At 48.3% G+C, this 19911-nt stretch overlaps 2 protein-coding genes across 4 annotated transcripts in view; both read left to right on the forward strand.

The window, feature by feature from the left end:
- The window catches only part of nbeal1 (neurobeachin-like 1), a 51651-nt gene extending 48545 nt beyond the window's left edge, over positions 1 to 3106 (forward strand). For all 3 annotated transcript variants that reach the window (XM_035524239.1, XM_035524241.1, XM_035524240.1), the window contains 3 exons: positions 1287 to 1435; positions 1596 to 1731; positions 2683 to 3106. In XM_035524239.1, coding sequence (XP_035380132.1) covers positions 1287 to 1435; positions 1596 to 1731; positions 2683 to 2784 — 387 coding nt within the window. In that variant the 3' untranslated portion in view covers positions 2785 to 3106. The remainder of the gene's footprint in view (positions 1 to 1286; positions 1436 to 1595; positions 1732 to 2682) is intronic.
- Positions 3107 to 5612: 2506 nt separating this feature from the next.
- rbm26 (RNA binding motif protein 26) lies at positions 5613 to 18296 on the forward strand. The gene is made up of 21 exons (XM_035524572.1): positions 5613 to 5941; positions 6257 to 6375; positions 6596 to 6729; positions 7376 to 7467; positions 7582 to 7841; positions 7958 to 8227; positions 8365 to 8604; positions 8858 to 9046; positions 9179 to 9313; positions 9578 to 9692; positions 9914 to 10073; positions 12155 to 12475; positions 12938 to 13012; positions 13109 to 13231; positions 13316 to 13390; positions 13475 to 13636; positions 16037 to 16141; positions 16355 to 16558; positions 16689 to 16775; positions 16975 to 17088; positions 17272 to 18296. Exons 1-21 carry the CDS (start codon positions 5883 to 5885, stop codon positions 17359 to 17361), a joined length of 3129 nt encoding a protein of 1042 aa, XP_035380465.1. The 5' UTR covers positions 5613 to 5882; the 3' UTR covers positions 17362 to 18296.
- The last annotated feature ends 1615 nt before the right edge of the window (positions 18297 to 19911 follow it).

Consider the following 19911-nt stretch of genomic DNA (forward strand, 5'->3'; position numbering starts at 1 on the left):
GTATGCATACACCATACACACACACACACACACACACACACACACACACACACAGAGGTATGCATACACCATACACACACACACACACACACACACACACACACACACACACAGAGGTATGCATACACCATACACACACACACACACACACACACACACACACACACACAGAGGTATGCATACAAGATACACAATAGACAGACACACACACACACACAGGGTATGCATACAGCATACACACTACACACACACACACACACACAGAGGTATGCATACACCATACACACTACACACACACACACACACACACAGAGGTATGCATACACCATACATACACACACACACACACACACACACACACACACACACAGGTATGCATACACCATACACACACACACACACACACACACACACACACAGACACAGAGGTATGCATACACCATACACACACACACTAATACATATACACATGTATACATTAATACATATACATATGTATACATTAATACACATATAGACATGTATACATTAATACATATACACATGTATACATTAATACACATACATATGTATACATTAATACACATAGACATGTATACATTAATACATATACACATGAGCACGCTCAGAGTGAGGTCACCTGCACATGTGCTGCACCATACACACACACACACACACACACACACACAGAAGTATGCATACACCACACACACATGGTATACAAATGCTGTGTAACAGACATGATTGTGGTTATACTGCCTATTACATGTGGTAAACACCCACATTAATACATATACACATGTATACATTAATACACATATAGATATGTATACATTAATACATATACACATGTATTCATTAATACACATATAGACATGTATACATTAAAGCATATACACATGTATACATTAATGCACATGTATACATTTAACATACATATAGACATGTATACATGAATACATATATAGGCATGTATACATTAATACACATATACACGTATACATTACTACATATAGACATGTATACATGAATACACATATACACATGTATACCTTAATACACATACATATGTATACATTAATACACATGTATACATTTTTATATATCTATATATATATATATATATATATATATATATATAAATGTATACATGTGTATGTGTATTAATGTATGTGTGTGTGTGTGTGTGTGTGTGTGTTTGTGTGTGTGTGTTTGTGTGTGTGTTTGTGTGTGTGTGTTTGTGTGTGTGTGTGTGTGTGTGTGTGTGTGTGTGTGTGTGAGATCAGGATAAGAACACACTACACCTGTACTCTGTGAATGGGAAGCACCTGTGTAGTGAACCTCTGAAGGAACAGGTGACTGACATGTGTGTGTGTGGAGAGTTCATAGTCACAGGCAGCGAGGAGGGCTTGCTATCTATCAGAGACCTGTACAGGTAGTCACCTCTCCTCCCCTCTTTCTCTCCTCCTTACTCTGCCATTTCAACAAAATGTTATCACTATTGTATTTTATGTTTGTATCTTGTTTTCATTTGCATTCAGCGGTTAAAGTGTGTTATCTGATAATACCTCCTATTCTCTTGGTTCCCATGGCAGCCTGGCGCTGTGTGCGTCTCCCATGGCGATGCGCAAGCCTGTCCGATGTGTGTCCGTGACGAAGGAGCACTCTCACATGCTGGTTGGGCTGCAGGACGGGAAGCTGATCCTGGTGGGAGTGGGCAAGCCTTCCGAGGTAAAGAATTCCCTGAGGAACTACATTTCCCAGAGGATGGAGGGGTCGCCACTAATGAGCACGCTCAGAGTGAGGTCACCTGCACATGTGCTGCACCTGCGAGACCAGAATACCTTCAGTCCAGATATGACATAAAAGAACACACACACACACACACACACACACACACACACACACACACACACACACACACACACACTCATGCAGTCCCTCCATAGTGATGGAGAGACATGAGTCTGCATGTAAGGTCCTGAAGATCTGCCCCTGCCTCTTTCACGAGAGCAGCTGTTTGGTTTGTAATCAAATGATACCGTTTGTAAATAAATGTTGTTTATCAGTGGTATGACAGGGCAGCCAGGGCTGGGTTAAACTGGGTTATTCTGGATCCTGGACACTCTGGGCTACACTGTGAGCTTTTCCGTACTAAATCCTCATATAAGCAGAAGAGAGGAAGACTGTCTAGACACAACATGATGAAGTTACCACTGCTCACACACAGAACACACAGATGCGTTGTTCAGGATTACCTCTTCAGCAGGTGTAGTCACAGAAGTACTGATGGTACTGATGTTGTTCTCGATACTGTTCTAAACACCACTCTGTTCTAGATACGGTTCTAGATGCTGCTCTAGTGGCCAGGTTGTAGTTCACGATGCACTCAGATTCGCATTTTAGCAAGTGATATAAATATAAATATTATTATATATATATTTCATATTTTTGAGCTATCAATATCTTTTCATCTCAAGTTTATTTTTCATATCCCAACTGTCTGGCTTCACTCACCAACTCCATTGTTGATTTACTTGAAGTCAAGTACTGATAAAGAATAAATAATAATAATAATAATAATAGACTAATTTTACTCATCAGTAATATTTTCTTTTTCTTTGTACTTCACATTCATTATCCTTTACTGCTCTATCCATTTCTCCTCCCCTCTCCTCTTAGATGCGCTCTGGCCAAATCACGCGGAAATTCTGGGGTTCCAGTAAGCGTCTGACCCAGATCTCATCCGGAGAAACGGAGTATCTCACCCAAGATCATCTCTGACTCCCACCCTAGTCCCCAGTCCCACTGCCTGATTAGCCCACTGCTCTGTCAGTCACCACAGTCTCCCAATCAGGGAGAAGCATGTGCTGATGGCTGCTGTAGTCCTGTGGTGTTGTGCTCTGTTTGTGTCTGTGATGCAGTAGAGCAGTGGCTGAACTGGTGGGGGCGCAGTGTCCAGCTACGTGTGTTCTCCACCCCAACACCACCCTCAAATACCCCCAACACCCCGTAACCATCCCCCACCAACAATAATGTGTGCGCGTGCGTGTGTGTGTGTGCATGTGTGTATGTGTATGTGTGTGTGTGTGTGTGTGTGTGTGTGTGTGTGTGCGCACGCACCCATTTTAAATATTCCATTTGTCAGTGGCCTTTTTGTTTCTTACATCGCTTTCTCTCTCACACACACACACACACACACACACACACACATTATTTTAGCGTTCAGGCCACTGAGATATGTACAGAAAAGGTTTATGTCCAAGATAACTGACCAAGACAGGGAAGCACACATTACACATGGTATGTGTTTATTCAAGGCAGGAGGTGTGTGTACTTGTGTTTGTGAGCAGACTTTTTGTGTCTAACCGTTGAATGTGTTTTTTACTTGAAATCTGGATGATTTATTTAAATACAGATTGAGTGATTTTTAATGTTGTGGCTATAACTGAAGTCTCAGTATGACCTGTAGTGCTTCTGTTTGCGATGCATTGGGAATCCACTACAGCTCATGTCACGGGGGCCTGAAGGGCTTTATGAGTGCTAACTAAGCAATATGACCCCCACAGCAAACTATAAATGACTGCTAATGGTACATTCCACTTTCACCTGCAGTGACTGACAAACACCTTTCAGTCTTCTTGATGTTTCAACAGGGCAAAACATTTGTGTAACATACAGGAAACCAGTAACACACACACACATACAAGATAACACAAACACACGATAACAGTAACACACACTCACAGGATCAGTGACACACAGGATACCAGTAACACACACACACATGTTCAGTAACACACACACACAAACTTGAACTTGAACACACATGTTTAGTAACACACAGGATACCAGTAACACACACACACACACACACATGTTCAGTAACACACAGGATACCAGTAACACACACACACACACACACACACACACACACACACACATGTTCAGTAACACAGGATACCAGTAACACACACACATGTTCAGTAACACACAGGATACCAGTAACACACACACACGTTCAGTAACACACAGGATACCAGTAACACACACACACACATGTTCAGTAACACACAGGATACCAGTAACGCGCACACACACACACACACACACACACATGTTCAGTAACACACAGGATACCAGTAACGCACACATACACACACACACACACACACACACACATACATGTTCAGTAACACAAAGGATAACTTTTCCTCTCATGTGAGCTGTTCTGCTGGCTCCTCCTCTACCTTAACGTTTAAGCCATTCAGTCACAGTTTACTATGCAGTAAAACTCCTTGGCCTTCTAGAAAATTCTCAGAGGAGTTTGTGTCTTTGATCTCCCATATGCAGCTTTTCTTTTATCAGGTCAGGACGTGGGTTTGTATGGGTATGTGTTGAAGGTGAGATTGTGAACTTTGACTGTCTACTCTATTAACGAGTTGTGCTTCGTTATTCATGGCTGTGTTGGGAGTGGTCATTGCTGACCTCACAGGATCCCGTGTCATGCCAGATTCTGTAATATGACTGATTATGTTGTCGAGTGTATTGGACTGTTTGTGCTTGGAGGGTGATGATTTGTTTGGGTCAAAGTTCAAAGGTGATGTCTAAGTTTAGTAATTGGGTGTGCTGGGGAGAGATTTTTGGTTTATTTTATTTGTTGTCTGAAGTGCTTCCTGTCACTGTGTGTGTAATGTACAGCAGGACAACTGTCCCAGAATGCACCTTCGTTCTTCTGTGGTAGAGGTTTAGTTTCAAATGGGTTGATTTGTTTTTTCTTTTATAAAAATCCTCTATGGAAGTAGGTGGAGTGCCTTTGATATTCTCTTCCTTCTGTGCTTCGCGCTTGCGTGATGCAGGTGTGATGCAGCCTAAGCTCTGTATGAGCCTGGATTTCCAGACAGCAGCATTCCACGGTGCATGGAAAACTGTGGGAACCAAAAATTTAAGAAAAACACTCATCTAATCAGAATCAATCAGAATCAAGCATATCAGATCTGTGATTCAGTAGCTTTGCTCAGTCACCAGTGGATGTGTGAATGTGTGTCCTGTTTATTTATAAATACAGTTAGAAATGTACAGCATGATTTTTATTTCCATGTCTGAATTTTATTTTTTGCACTTTCCTGGTACTGATTTGTTTTAAATGTCTCTTTGATCTGTACAGACTGACTGCTTTGTATAACACTTGGAAAACTATAATTAAAGTTGTGTTGGAGATCAGAACGCTCTTCTTGTGCTTTATGAATGAACGCTTACGGTTTCAGGTGACTTTAGCTCTGAGTAATACGATGCTTCAGTGTCATGGTGTCTGTGTCTTTATTTATTGTTTTAGTGTTTTAACAAACCCACTGCAACTGGATTCTATACCCAACTTAATTCTGTAGTTGTTTAGAGATCACTTTTAAGATCATTTAATTTATGTTAGTTTCGCTACATAACTTATTATTATTACTATTATTATAATTGAACCAAAATAAAAGCATGAACGTGACGTTCAAATATCAGACTAAGGACCTGGCTGAGATGCGGCGAGCGCCCTCTACTGGTCGCCGTGTGAACACATTTGGCTGCTGCTCCGAGTCTCGCGATATTTCCCAGCGGGAGTAAACAGTCGCCATTTGTTCGGAGTGAGAGGAGTGTCGGTGCTTTGCCGTTTAGCTGCTCGCTGCGCCAGTGCGAGACGTAGCCTCGAGCGCGCCTTCCCCGCTGTTAATGTCACGAGCTGCGCACGGGAGACTGTCTGAGAAAAGGGCACGCAATTTGTCCTGAGTGGCTAAGCTAGGCTAAGCTAAGCTAACAGTGAGGCGGTCGCTTCAGCCCGCGGCGAGTTCGTCTGAAAGTTCCTCTTAAAGTTCCTCTAAAGTCGTTTAATCTCTACGATGATCATTGAGGACCTCGATGCCTTGAAGACGTGGCTCTCCAAAACCCTCGAACCGATGTAAGTAGTCCGCGCTCGCGCGCCGCGCCAGTGCCGCGTGCTGGCCGGCTCGCTCGCGTGTTAGCCTGTTAGCTGTGTGGCGTGTGGTGGCTAGCCGGCGGGCTAACGGCCGTTAACGAGGGCTAGCTTGGCTAGCTTGGCTAGCGGGGTACAGTAAGAGCCCGTGATTTGTGCTCCTGACGAGCGCGCTCGGGTCTCCAGGAGACGAGCTTTACACGTCACGTGCGCTGTGTCGAGGCTGAGCTTCAGCTCGTGTGACGCTGTGTGTGTATGTGCGCGCGGGCCCGTGGTCACCCCGTGCCCGTCCTCCCGCAGATGTGACGCGGACCCCTCCGCCCTCGCGAAGTACGTGGTCGCCCTGGTGAAGAAGGACAAGTCGGACGCGGAGTTGCGTGCGCTGTGCGTGGACCAGCTGGACGTCTTCCTGCAGAAAGGTGAGCTCTCGCTCCCGCGGTGGACAGCCGAGCCGCACGGTCTTGGTAGACGGAGCGTCTCGCCCCTGTGGCCGAGATCAGGCTGTAACGGCCTTTGATCACCGGCCCCTGCAGTACTGCTCCTCTGACTGTGTGTTGTGGTGTGTGTGTGTGTGTGTGTGTGTGTGTGTGTGTGCGTGCGCGCGCGTGCGTGCGTGTGCATGCGTGTTGAGTTTTGCAGAGACCCAGACGTTTGTGGATAAACTGTTTGACGCAGTGAACACACACAGTTACCTGCCTCAGTGTGAAGCTCAGTCCTGCTCCCTGGACCGGGCTGACGGCCACCCGCGGCTGGACGAGCAGAAGAAGGATGAGGTGACCCACTCGGATATGACACTGTCGGACAATACTGTATTGTGAAGAACTTTGTGTTGTGTGTGTGAAACTGAACAGGGTTATTGTGTGTGTGTGTGTGTGTTTGTTTGTGTGTGTGTGTGTGTGTGTGCGCACGCACGCACGCGTGTGTCTTCCTAGACTCACTGCACTAAGAGTGTTGTGTAGATCAAGAGCTTCACCCTTAAGACTTATTGAATGGAAAAAAAGAATAAACATTGTTTACTACTGAAAACGTGGCTTCAGCAGTACCAGACTGCACATAACCAATATATAACGCATGAATTACACACAGATGCAGAACACAGCATAAAACTCCATTAAGGTGATGAGTCCCAGCTTATGAGGCGATGCATGTTAGCAGGTGTCGCGTTTGTTGAAGTGCCAGTCAGTCGTAGCAGATGCAGCCGTGCTGTGACACGCTGACACTGCTGCTCACCGTGAGAGACGGTGGAGGTGGGCTGCACTGTCCAGCCCTGATAGTGGCTGAGATGTTTGTGTGTGTCTGTGTCTGACGTGAGGTGTGTGTTTCAAGTTGGCTCTCTCTCTTAGTGGGTGAAGTGTGTCTGTGTCTGTGTGTTTGACCTGAGGTGTGTGTGTATGATGTTTCCTCTGTCTGGTTGTTCAGCTGCTTGGCCGAGATGAGGACAGAGAGAAGAAGTTCTCCAGACGTGTTAACCATAGTCCCCAGCCGAGCTCCCGCTATGGCCGAGACAACAGGTAGACACTGCATGTGTGCCGGTGTTGGTGTGTGTGTCTGGCGTTGGTGTGCAGGTGTGTGGCATTGGTGCACGTGTGTCTGCGTTATTCACTGCGTTTGGTGGGGTTTTCCAGGAGAGGGGATGACCGTAAGAAAGACGAGCGCTCCAGGAAGAGGGAATATGACCGGAATCCTCCCCGCCGGGACTCATATCGGGACCGCTACAACCGGCGCCGTGGGCGGAGCCGCAGCCGCAGCTGGAGTAAAGACCGTGCCCGAGAGCGGGACCGAGAGCGGGACCGGGACCGGGACCGGGACAGGGACAGGGAGCGGGACAGAGACCGGGATCTCAGCAGAACACGATCCCGTACTCGCTCACGCACCAGGAGTAGAGGTTAGAGCGCCATCAGGGTCATGACCTTCGGGGTGGCATACGTGCGTGCATGTGTGCGTGTGTACATGCACAGCCATCAAACAGAAATTAGTTCTGTTTTCATATGTCCCATACAGAGAGGGATTCTGGGAAATCGAAGTATGACCAGGAGCGTCCTGATCGACAGGAAGGAGGAGCCAGTGAGAATTATGTGGCTCCGCCCCTAGCCACAGGCCCCGCCTCCACACACTTCCCTGTGCCAGCTCTCAGTAGTACTATCACAGTGATCGCCCCTACTCACCATGGCAACAGCACCACAGAGAGCTGGTCTGACTTCCACCCAGACCATGCCCCCTACGGGAGAGCTGCCCCGCCTCCTCCTCGCAAACGTTGTCGTGACTACGATGGTATGGGGGAGGGCTTACTGCCTGTCGGTCTGTGTGTGTGTGCGCGCTGTGCTGGGTCTGTTTTGTGATGCAGGGGTGTGTGTGTGTGTGTGTGTGTGTGTGTGTGTGTGTCTGTCTGTCTGTCGGTTGTTGCACAGAGAAAGGCTTCTGCATGCGGGGTGACCTGTGCCCTTTCGACCACGGCAGTGACCCCGTGGTGGTGGAGGATGTCAACCTTCCCGGCATGCTCCCCTACCAGGCTCCGCCCCTCCCTGTGGTGGACGGCCCCCCTGCTCCGGGACTGCCCCCCCCTCCCGCCCTCCTCACACCCCCACCGGTCAACCTGCGGCCGCCTGTGCCCCCAGGTGCCATGCCCCCCAGCCTCCCACCTGTGGCAGGTACGTCAGTTCTGCCCCTCACCCACCCTGTCATTGAACCTTGCCCCTCCCCCGTGCCAGGTGAGTTGTGGTAATATTTCAGTGTTTAATCTGAGACTTCAGTCAGCTTGTTTGGTAAATAAACATCTGTTAGCGATGCCTCACCTGACACAGTTAGCAATGCTTCACCTGACACAGGTGTTTGATTACCTGTTTGTGTGTGTGTGTGTGTGTGTGTGTGTGTGTGTGTGTGTGTGTGTGTGCGTGCGTGTAGGTCCTCCTCCTCGTCTTCCAGCCCTGCAGCCATCGAGAATGGACACGCCCCCCTGCTCTGTCACAAGCTCTGTGCCTGCCATTGTGACGTCTGGGCTCCGCCCCCCACTAACCCAGCCTCCACCACACCTGGTCACGTCAGGGCTCCGCCCACCCTTAGCCCATCCCCCTCCCCCACTCTACACTTCAGGTAATTCCACCACCCTCCTTATCGTATAACAGTTCGAAACCCCACAGTGTTTACATTCATGTACAAATGTGTAAATATGTAGAATGGGATTTAACCCTGTGTGTGTGTGTGTGTGTGTTTGTACATGTACAGATGTGTTTGAGCCAGATGTGTATAACCCAGAGGCTCCTAGTATGAACCCCAGACCTGTGTACAGACACCGTGGCAACGTTCAGAGGCCCAACCTCATTGGCCTGACCATGGGCGAGATGGACGTTCCTCCACGAGGTAACCCCGTCCCCTGCTGCTCTCTACAAACCCAGACACTTCCAGAACCTTCTGTCCTGTCTCCGGTCTGGTCCAGCCCAGGTCTCTGCTCTCTCCCAGCTGTTCCGAGCTGGGTGTTCAGAGTTCTGGACACGTTTGCTCAGGTTCTGTGGGAGAAGCAAAGATCTGGACCGTTTGCTGCGTCCCTGTGGACTGCGTTAAGAAACAGGAAACTTGTCCCTGATCCTGCTCAGACTGTTTTGTTCTTCTGTGTGGTCTCTCCAGACAAATCGCTGAATAATAACAACAGTGTGAGGATTGTAGTGGAGTCGGAGTCCAGGAAGAGAGGTCCTGGACCCCCTGACAGCAACATAGTGCCGAAGAAGCCCTGGTTTGAGAAGTGAGATGACGACTGAGGTGGTTTCACACACACTTAATTCCCAACAAGGCCCTCGAGACTCCGCAAGTGCAGCAATACAAAACAGATTCTGGGTGTATAAAACTAACATGCAGCATCCTTACAGAAGAATTCTGTCAGCATTCAGACGATGGTTTTGTTGTTGTTTAAGTGGTATACGTGTTTTTTTTGTTTCTAAACTGACCCGTGTCTTTGGCCCTTAGACACACCTTCAACAAGCCGAACCATCACGGCTACCAGAAGAAGTCTGTGTTCTCCTCAGCCAACACTAAACTGGCCATACGACAGATACCCCCAGACCTGAACACCATTAGCAAGCTCAATGAGTACTTCAGCAAGTTTGGCACTATAGTCAACCTGCAGGTGAGTGTGTGTGTGTGTGTGTGTGTGTGTGGGGGGGGGGGGGGGAGATAACATCACAGTATTCTGGGATATTTTTTGCAGTAATGATATTCACTAACAATATATAAAGTACTTCTTAAACAGGTTAGTTTTAAAAACACTTTATTTAAAGTTTGTCAGCCAGTCAGTTCTGAAGTCTAAGGTTGAAATCTAGCTAAATATTCACAAAATTCAGCTTCACATTTTTAGTCCAGTGACCTTCATTATCAGTGCAAAACCAAACACAAATAAAAACTTTTTACAACAGCTGCAATTTCTTCATTTAAACAGAACATTTAAATTTCTTCATATAAATCAGTGTAACAGTAACTGTAAAATAAATATTAAAATAGTCTTAAAATATTAAAATATTCCCAGACGTCCTGCGTGGTGACGTCTCTTCTCCCAGCGTGTGTTGAATCATCCTGGTCTTTGTCGCCATGGCATTGGGGGTCCAGTGACGAGTTCATACGTCGGCCTTGGTGTTTCCCAGTGCCTGCAGGTCCCCACTGCTCTAGGAATACTGGGCTCCTCCACATTCCCGTTTGACGAGACGCGTGACCGTGTTTTCAGTTACAGCTTAATAATATTACACATCTAAAGATGTGAAAAGAATCAGTGAATTTAAAAAAAATCAATTTCCATTCTGTGGTGCCTTGGGAAAATCTGTCAGCCAAATGACAGTAACCTATCAGACTTGACACGGCAGAGTTGGTTGCTGTGGTTTCAGAATAAGAATCTCCACATCCTGTCTATAAAACATTGCTGAAGTTTGAAGTCGACATCATCTGTGGCCAAACATGGATTATAACGCTGATGGATATTTCAGTGAGAATTAGTGAGATTTACAAGATTGGAACTGAATTTGGACTTGTCAGGTGAGCAAGTTAGTTAACATTTATAAAATATTTTCACACACACACAAACTGCATACACATGCACAGCAACCAGTGTGGCAGCCGGTATCATAATCGTGTTACTGGAAAAAATATTAACTTTTTTATTTTCTATAAATAATTCTAAATTGCCAGAGAGAAGTTTTCCAGTAATTGAGCTGTTCTGAATCAATTAAACTGACCTTCCCAGGCCATCACACAAATGTTTATATTTCAGATAAAATTGCATGAACTTTCCAATAGCGTTATGAAGCCAATTCAAGGCAGTGTAAACCATGCCTTCAGAGTGACGGTGTTGACGTCACACATACCTGTTTTTCTTCTTTAAGATCCCATGACCAGAGAAATTCCTTTAAATTTTCTCTTGTCGGCCTTCTGGGAAAAAGCTTTTCTGTGGGCAGCAGTGTCGTCGTTTCCTGTAGATGTAAGTCCAGGTCCATCTTATTCAAACTTGATCAAAGTCTGGTTCTGCTCGTCCACGCACAGCTCTCCACTGGAGCTAACGTAGTGTCTAGCCCGACACAGCATTCGTCGTTCAGCTGGGCAGAGCTGTTTGAGAAATATTTCCTTCCAGGCATGTCATAATGGGGCTCCGGCTTGCTCATGAGCCGCTTAGATCCGACCTTTTCCACCATCTGGTTAGGAATCCTCATCTGAACAAACTGTGACTGTGTGAGGAATTTCATCCCACCACGTGCACGTTTATGCCTCCGGCAGGCTGCATGTCAGGTGTGGTTGCCTGAGTGACTATGTTTGGTTCGGCTTGGCTTTTTTGAGATGAGAAGAATGTTTTGGTCTCGTGTCATATTCACTGAGGTGTCTTTGCTTTAGGTGGTGAAATGCGTGATATATTCTCAGTAATATACATGTTGCTTCTTTTGTACTCGTTTCTTTGTAAATGACGGAGCGTTTGCAGTCGCACCTTCTGTATCCCAGAAATGTCATCACAGTTGAAGCTCGTCTGAGGAACTCCGCTACGTTGGTCATTCCCTGTTTATTACACACTTGAGCATCACTGCAGTGCGACTGATTGTCACAGTATTACGAGATTTAAAAATATCGGCGTTACAACGAATGATATTTTATCGCCCATCCCTCCGTGTGTGTGTGTGTGTGTGTGTGTGTGTGTGTGTGTGTGTGTGTGTGCGCGCGTGCGCACGTGTACAGGTTGCCTATAACAACGACCCAGAGGGGGCGCTGATCCAGTTTGCATCTCCTGAGGAAGCAAGGAGGGCCATTCACAGTCCTGAGGCCGTGCTGAACAACCGCTTTATAAGAGTGTACTGGCACAGAGAGGAGGTGACACACACACACACACACACACACACACACACACACACACACACAGAGAGGCGGTGTGTGACGTGTGTTCCTGTGCTCCAGTGTGTACCGGTGTCCCCGTCCCTTGCCGTGGTCAGTGTGAAACAGTCTGTGAAGGAGCGTCTGGGTCCTCTGCCCCCCAGCAGTCCTGCTGATCCCCCCGCTCAGGTGCGTGTCCACGCGTACGTGCACATGCACATGCATCTGATGTATTTTGAGACTCCAGTTGTGATTTTTGAGTAACACCTGTTTTCTGTCTGATGTCACAAGCGTCCTGTCTGTCTCTGTGTCTGTCTGTCTGTCTGTCTGGTGTCTTAACGAGTGTGAGAACCCTGACCATAAAGTCAACCTCATCTAATTGACCGTCGCACTTAACCATCAATGTGTGCATGTGTGTGCGTGCTTGTGTATATGTGCGTGTGTGGTGTGATCACATGTTCAACTGTAGCACACACAGATGACAGTACACGTCTGATTCACTAGTGAAGAGAATGTACCAACCACATTTGTAGCGTCTGTTGTGTGATTTGTAGTTGTGTTTGTGTGTGTGTCTGTGTGTGTTCTGTGATTTGTAGTCTGTGTGTGTGCTGCAGTTTGTAGCGTGTGTGTTAACACTGTGTGTGTTTTCAGTCTTCTCTGAACGTGGGCAGGTCCTCAGTGAAGGCGCGTCTTGGCTTCTCCAAACCAGCGCCCCCTGCTGGAAAGGTTCTCTCGCGCTCTATCACACATACCAACACACTTCCTGAGCTGCCATCGCCGTGGGAACACACTGACCGTGTTGGTGATTTGTGTTCTCTGCAGGTCTTCTCCACCTCAACTGGACTCACGAAGACCTTCTATAACCCAGCGGCGCTGAAGGCCGGCCAAAAGGGGGCGCTGTTTGGGCTGGCAACCAGCACTGAGGAGACGCTGAAGAAGAAACAGGTGTGTGTGTGTGTGTGTGTATGTGTGTGTGTGTGTGTGTGCTCTTGGCTGTTCTGTGAATGCATTTTCTAATTCCTCCACCAGGAGGCGCTGAAACTCCAGCAGGACGTGAGGAAAAAGAAGCAGGAGATTCTGGAGAAACACATCGAGACTCAGAAAGTTAGTGAGACACCAGGGGACGGCAGTAGAGTGGAGGAGACACACACACATGAGATGACCATGCGTGTGCGTGTGTGTTTTCAGTTGCTGATCTCTAAGTTGGAGAAGAATAAGTGTGTGAAGGCAGAGGACAAGGCCCAGCTCATGAGCACACTCACCACACTGACCACCAGCATCAACAAACTGCAAGAGGAGCTGAGAGGATACACACACACCCCGCACATGTGTGTCAGAACCAAGGCCCAGGTACACACACACACACACACACACACACACACCCCGCACATGTGTGTCAGAACCAAGGCCCAGGTACACACACACACACACACACACACACACACACACACACACACACACACACACACACCCCGCACATGTGTGTCAGAACCAAGGCCCAGGTACACACACACACACACACACACCCCGCACATGTGTGTCAGAACCAAGGCCCAGGTACACACACACACACACACACACACACACACACACACCCCGCACATGTGTGTCAGAACCAAGGCCCAGGTACACACACACACACACACACACCCCGCACATGTGTGTCAGAACCAAGGCCCAGGTACACACACACACACACACACACCCCGCACATGTGTGTCAGAACCAAGGCCCAGGTACACACACACACACACACACACACACACACCCCGCACATGTGTGTCAGAACCAAGGCCCAGGTACACACACACACACACACACACACACCCCGCACATGTGTGTCAGAACCAAGGCCCAGGTGCACACACACACACACACACACCCCGCACATGTGTGTCAGAACCAAGGCCCAGGTACACACACACACACACACACACCCCGCACATGTGTGTCAGAACCAAGGCCCAGGTACACACACACACACACACACACACTGCACATGTGTGTCAGAACCAAGGCCCAGGTACACACACACACACACACACTGCACATGTGTGTCAGAACCAAGGCCCAGGTACACACACACACACACACACACTGCACATGTGTGTCAGAACCAAGGCCCAGGTACACACACACACACACACACACTGCACATGTGTGTCAGAACCAAGGCCCAGGTACACACACACACACACACACACACACTGCACATGTGTGTCAGAACCAAGGCCCAGGTACACACACACACACACACACACACACTGCACATGTGTGTCAGAACCAAGGCCCAGGTACACACACACACACACACACACACACTGCACATGTGTGTCAGAACCAAGGCCCAGGTACACACACACACACACACACACACACTGCACATGTGTGTTAGAACCAAGGCCCAGGTACACACACACACACACACACACACTGCACATGTGTGTTAGAACCAAGGCCCAGGTACACACACACACACACACACACACACACACACACACACACACACACACACACACACACACACACACACACTGCACATGTGTGTTAGAACCAAGGCCCAGGTACACACACACACACACACACACACACACTGCACATGTGTGTCAGAACCAAGGCCCAGGTACACACACACACACACACACACACACACACACACACACACACACACACACACACACACACACACACACACACTGCACATGTGTGTCAGAACCAAGGCCCAGGTACACACACACCCACACACACACACACACACACACTGCACATGTGTGTCAGAACCAAGGCCCAGGTACACACACACACACACACACACACACACACACTGCACATGTGTGTCAGAACCAAGGCCCAGGTACACACACACACACACACACACACACACACACACACACACACACACACACACTGCACATGTGTGTCAGAACCTGTGGGGGTGAAGTGATGTGATTTTGGGGGTGGGGGGTGATGTGCCTGTAGAGCTGTTTGTTTGGGGGGTGATGTGACTGTAGAGCTGTTTGTTTGGGGGGTGATGTGCCTGGGGCTGTTTGTTTGGGGGGTGATGTGACTGTAGAGCTGTTTGTTTGGGGGGTGATGTGACTGTAGAGCTGTTTGTTTGGGGGGTGATGTGACTGGGGCTGTTTGTTTGGGGGGTGATGTGCCTGTAGAGCTGTTTGTTTGGGGGGTGATGTGCCTGTAGAGCTGTTTGTTTGGGGGGTGATGTGACTGGGGCTGTTTGTTTGGGGGGTGATGTGCCTGTAGAGCTGTTTGTTTGGGGGGTGATGTGACTGGGGCTGTTTGTTTGGGGGGTGATGTGACTGTAGAGCTGTTTGTTTGGGGGGTGATGTGACTGTAGAGCTGTTTGTTTGGGGGGTGATGTGACTGTAGAGCTATTTGTTTGGGGGGTGATGTGACTGGGGCTGTTTGTTTGGGGGGTGATGTGACTGGGGCTGTTTGTTTGGGGGGTGATGTGACTGTAGAGCTGTTTGTTTGGGGGGTGATGTGACTGTAGAGCTGTTTGTTTGGGGGGTGATGTGACTGTAGGGCTGTTTGGGGGATGATGTGACTGTAGGGCTGTTTGTTTGGGGGGTGATGTGACTGTAGGGCTGTTTGTTTGGGGGGTGATGTGACTGTAGAGCTGTTTGTTTGGGGGGTGATGTGACTGGGGCTGTTTGTTTGGGGGGTGATGTGACTGTAGAGCTGTTTGTTTGAGGGGTGATGTGACTGGGGCTGTTTGCGGGGGGTTCACAGGCGCAGAAGGAGCTGCTAGACACAGAGCTGGACCTGTATAAGAAGACTCAGGCAGGCGAGGACACTGCTCAGCTCAAACTGAGATACACACAGCTTCAGCTCGAGGTGTGTCTGTGCACCCAGAAAACCTTCCATCACAATCACGTAGCACGCCTAAACTGATGAGAAATGGTCACTGATTCATGGACCATTAACGTTCACATCCTGTTGGATTTAGTCATTTTCTTCAGGGATTTTTTTTTTTTGGAATTGGACCGTCACATGCTGTAATTCTTCAAATTGCCACTGGATGATGCTATTGTTTTGCTTCCTTTTCAGGCTGCCAAAAGGGGTCTTCTGAACCCCGGCCGAGGGAGGGGGACCCATCCGAGGGGTCGAGGGTCGCTGCGGGGCCGGGGCCGGGGCGTTCGAGGGCGGCCCAGGGGGGGCCCTGCCAACGTGGTGGTGGACCACCGGCCCCGGGCCCTGGTGGTCAGTGGCTTCACCGAGGCGGAGCGGGTCGACCTGGTGCCGCACTTCGCTGTGAGTCTGAGATTTAGAGCTGGATTGTGTAATAATCTGAGATTCGTGTGGTTCTGATGATGAAAGGGTTTGGATTAAGGCTCTAGGGTGTGTGGGTGTGTGTGTTAACTGAATCTGCTTCTGTCAACAGCAATTTGGGGAGATTGAAGACTGTCAGATGGAGGATTCCAGTCTCACCGCGGTCATCACCTACAGGACGCGTGTGGAAGCAGAGCAGGTAACACACGCACACGCGCACACACACTTGCGCGCACACACACACACTCGCGCACGCACACACACACACACACACACACACTCGCGCACGCACACGCGCGCGCGCACACTCACACGCGCGCACACACACGCACACACACTCGCACACACACACATCCATGCCCCTTTCCCACATGTGTGAGCCACTGTCTCTGGTGCAGGCAGCCCTCCACGGCTCTCGTCTGAACCAGCAGGAGCTGCTCCTGTCGTGGCACCGTCCCTGCGCCTCGCTCGTCACGGCCGACCCTGACGACGTGGAGCACGAGGAAGATGAGGTGAGATCTTCATCACGCTCTGTCTCATTTGTCTGTGGCACCTGCAGATCGACTGCCCTGAGCAGTTTATTTCTGCCCTCATCTGTATCTCGGGACGGGTCTGACACCCACCCCCTCCACCCCGCGCGTGTGCATGCCATAGTCCTGTCTCTGTGTTATATCCTCCTTTCTGATTGGCTGCAGTTCCTGGAGGACTCTCTCGTGGACAACGCTCTTCTGCAGGATGACGACGATGAGGATGATGATGATGAATCCCGCTCCTGGCGCAGATGAAGATGTCTACGGCCTGGCAACGCCCCCAGCGTGGCTTTATTTTCCTTTTTTAAGCTTGTTTGCCATCAGTAAGCTTTCATGTTTTATTTCTCACTTTAACAGTAACTGTCTGTCGCTTCCTCACTCTGTGTGGTTCACCATGCAGTAAAACGTGTGTGCGTGTGCACGCGTGCGGGGTTTGTTTGTTTGTTTTTCTTATTTCCATTATGTAAAAACTTGCTGATTAACTTTGTGAAAACCTTGTTTTGTTTTCTTGGTTTTTTGTGACCTAGAGAACTTTGTGAATCATGTCAGATCCGATGAGTCCAGACAGAGTTTTGGTTTGAGTACACAGTGGTGTCGGTCGTGTGTTACATGTAGTGTCCTCACGTTCACAGATCTTTGCTTTTGTGTATATATTTTATGAATTTTAATGATTTGCCTGATTGCTTTGCTTCTTTAATTTGAGATGTAAAAAAAAAATAAAGAATTGAAGTGGTCTGGAAAAAAATCAGCTAAAAAACAAAAGGAAAAAAGAAAAAAAACCAAGAAAGATGAGAGCTGCTTGTGCAGCAACGACCGAAAAAACGCCTGAAAAATAAACCTGAAAAAATAAAGACCATTTCAACCCCCCTCCCCCCCTCCTCACAAAAAGAGCATTTTTCCAACATTCCCTTCCCTGCTCTGAACCGGAGCACGTAAGTATCCGACACAGGACTTCACACCAAGGTAAGACAATCGCAAATGTTCATTTCCCAATATTTTATTTAGTTTTGAATTGCATGGGCTGAAGTTCTGTTTTTCCTGGGGTCAACTTTATTTTCTTGTAATTTTCTTTTTCTTGTGGTTTTCAGGCTGAGCTGGGACACCACGACGTCGTGTTTACCGCTGTAGTTTCAAAACCTTTTGTAGTGAAAGTTTGTCCTGTTTCTCAATCATAAAGTGTTTATTTCTCACCCTTTTCTCTCGCTGTGTTTTTTGTTTGTTTTGTCCGGGGTTTTAGGACCCAGCGGAGGGTGTGGTTTGTCCACCTCGTTTGCATAGTGCAGGACTGATCGCCCAATCAAAATGCCAGCTGCAGGTGGTGCTGCTTGCGCCCGGGTTCCTGTCATGTGCACTCAGCTAATTGTGAGAGATTTGGTTTGCCTTGGCAGGCTCCGGTGTTGGGCTGGTCTGAGCCTCCCAGCGAGGCGCCTCTTAACTGGACACTCAGCCCACACACGAGCCACTCCTGCTGGGCATGGTGCTTCAGCTGGTCCCTACGGACCCCTGTGCCTCATCATACACACACAGCACAGGTCCGTGTGTGTGTTTCTTCAATTCTTCGTTTTACTCCTGACCTCTGACCTCCGCCTGGGTGCGGTGCTGTGTTCTAACAAGCGACGTCTGCTTCATCGTGGACAAGCAGGTTGAGGGAAGCGTATGACGCACGCGAGCTTAAACAGGGCTTTTTCATCTGGGCTGTGCTGTGGGGTCCCAGCTGGAGCTCTGGGTAATGTCATGTGTTTGTTAAACCAGCCCCTCACCCTGACACAGCGCTTAGCAGCCAGGGGTCAGAGAAGTTTCCAGATGAATGCTGTCTAACACACTTAGCTCTGAAAATATTGCCTAATGAGTTTAGCACGTGTCGCGGGCCGTCAGCTAACGTGTTTACAGAGTGTGTGTGATGTGTAGTAGCTGGTTTTGTTTCTAATTTATGTCAGCAAGATGGATGGAGCTTGCGCTTAACACCCAGAGGGGATGATGTGTGACTGAGCCGCCATCACGTAACCATGGCAGCACAACTGATCAGCCTTTCATCTGAGATCACGTGTAGGAACTGTGCCATCTTGTGTTTAGCAGGGCAGGGGATTCCCGCTGCTGACATGCAGGTTTGAGCCCCAGCCCTGTCATGCGCCGCCTCATGTGGAGCAGGTGGGCGGGGCCAGGCCTCGCCGTTGCTAGGGAGGAAGTGACCTGCCTGACGGAATTCACCACCTGAACAAGTGCACAATCCGCATCAAGAGAAATGCGTTGAGGCGTCGGAAGTGTCACTGTGGCTGTTCACATGCAGAAATCACATCAGGAACTCTGATCGAGTACCGCACTCACGTCACGCTCATGTTCCACACCTTTACTCATCCAAACAATCTTGTGTTGCGGTAGTATGGGGTGGGGGGTGTCTGCTTGGTGAGATGCCCCACTGCCCACACGTTTTATCCCACCTGCTTGGAGAGGAAATCTCTTAATATTTCATGTGAGGCACCATAAGCAAATTTTGGTCCCCAGCAACTTCACTGGAAACATGATTAATTTAGTGTTTATTCCACAACATCGTTTTAAAAGGCGAAACCCTGTTGGTCAGCGCCACTGAGCACAGTTTGAGATTAAAACACTAGTCCTAAATCATAATGAAAGCCAGAGAGGCCCTGGAATAACCCAGCTAACTTATTTTAGGATTTTTTATTTAGTTTTTGAATAACAGGATGTGAGGTGGAATTTGTTTCTTCAGAGTGTTTTATAGCGATGGCCACTAGTAAACTTTTTTTTTTTCTGAAAAATTGCTGTAATTGTGTTGCTTAGCTGAGCTAT

This window comes from Electrophorus electricus, chromosome 3, assembly GCF_013358815.1.
Source record: "Electrophorus electricus isolate fEleEle1 chromosome 3, fEleEle1.pri, whole genome shotgun sequence".
Taxonomy (NCBI): Eukaryota; Metazoa; Chordata; class Actinopteri; order Gymnotiformes; family Gymnotidae; genus Electrophorus; species Electrophorus electricus.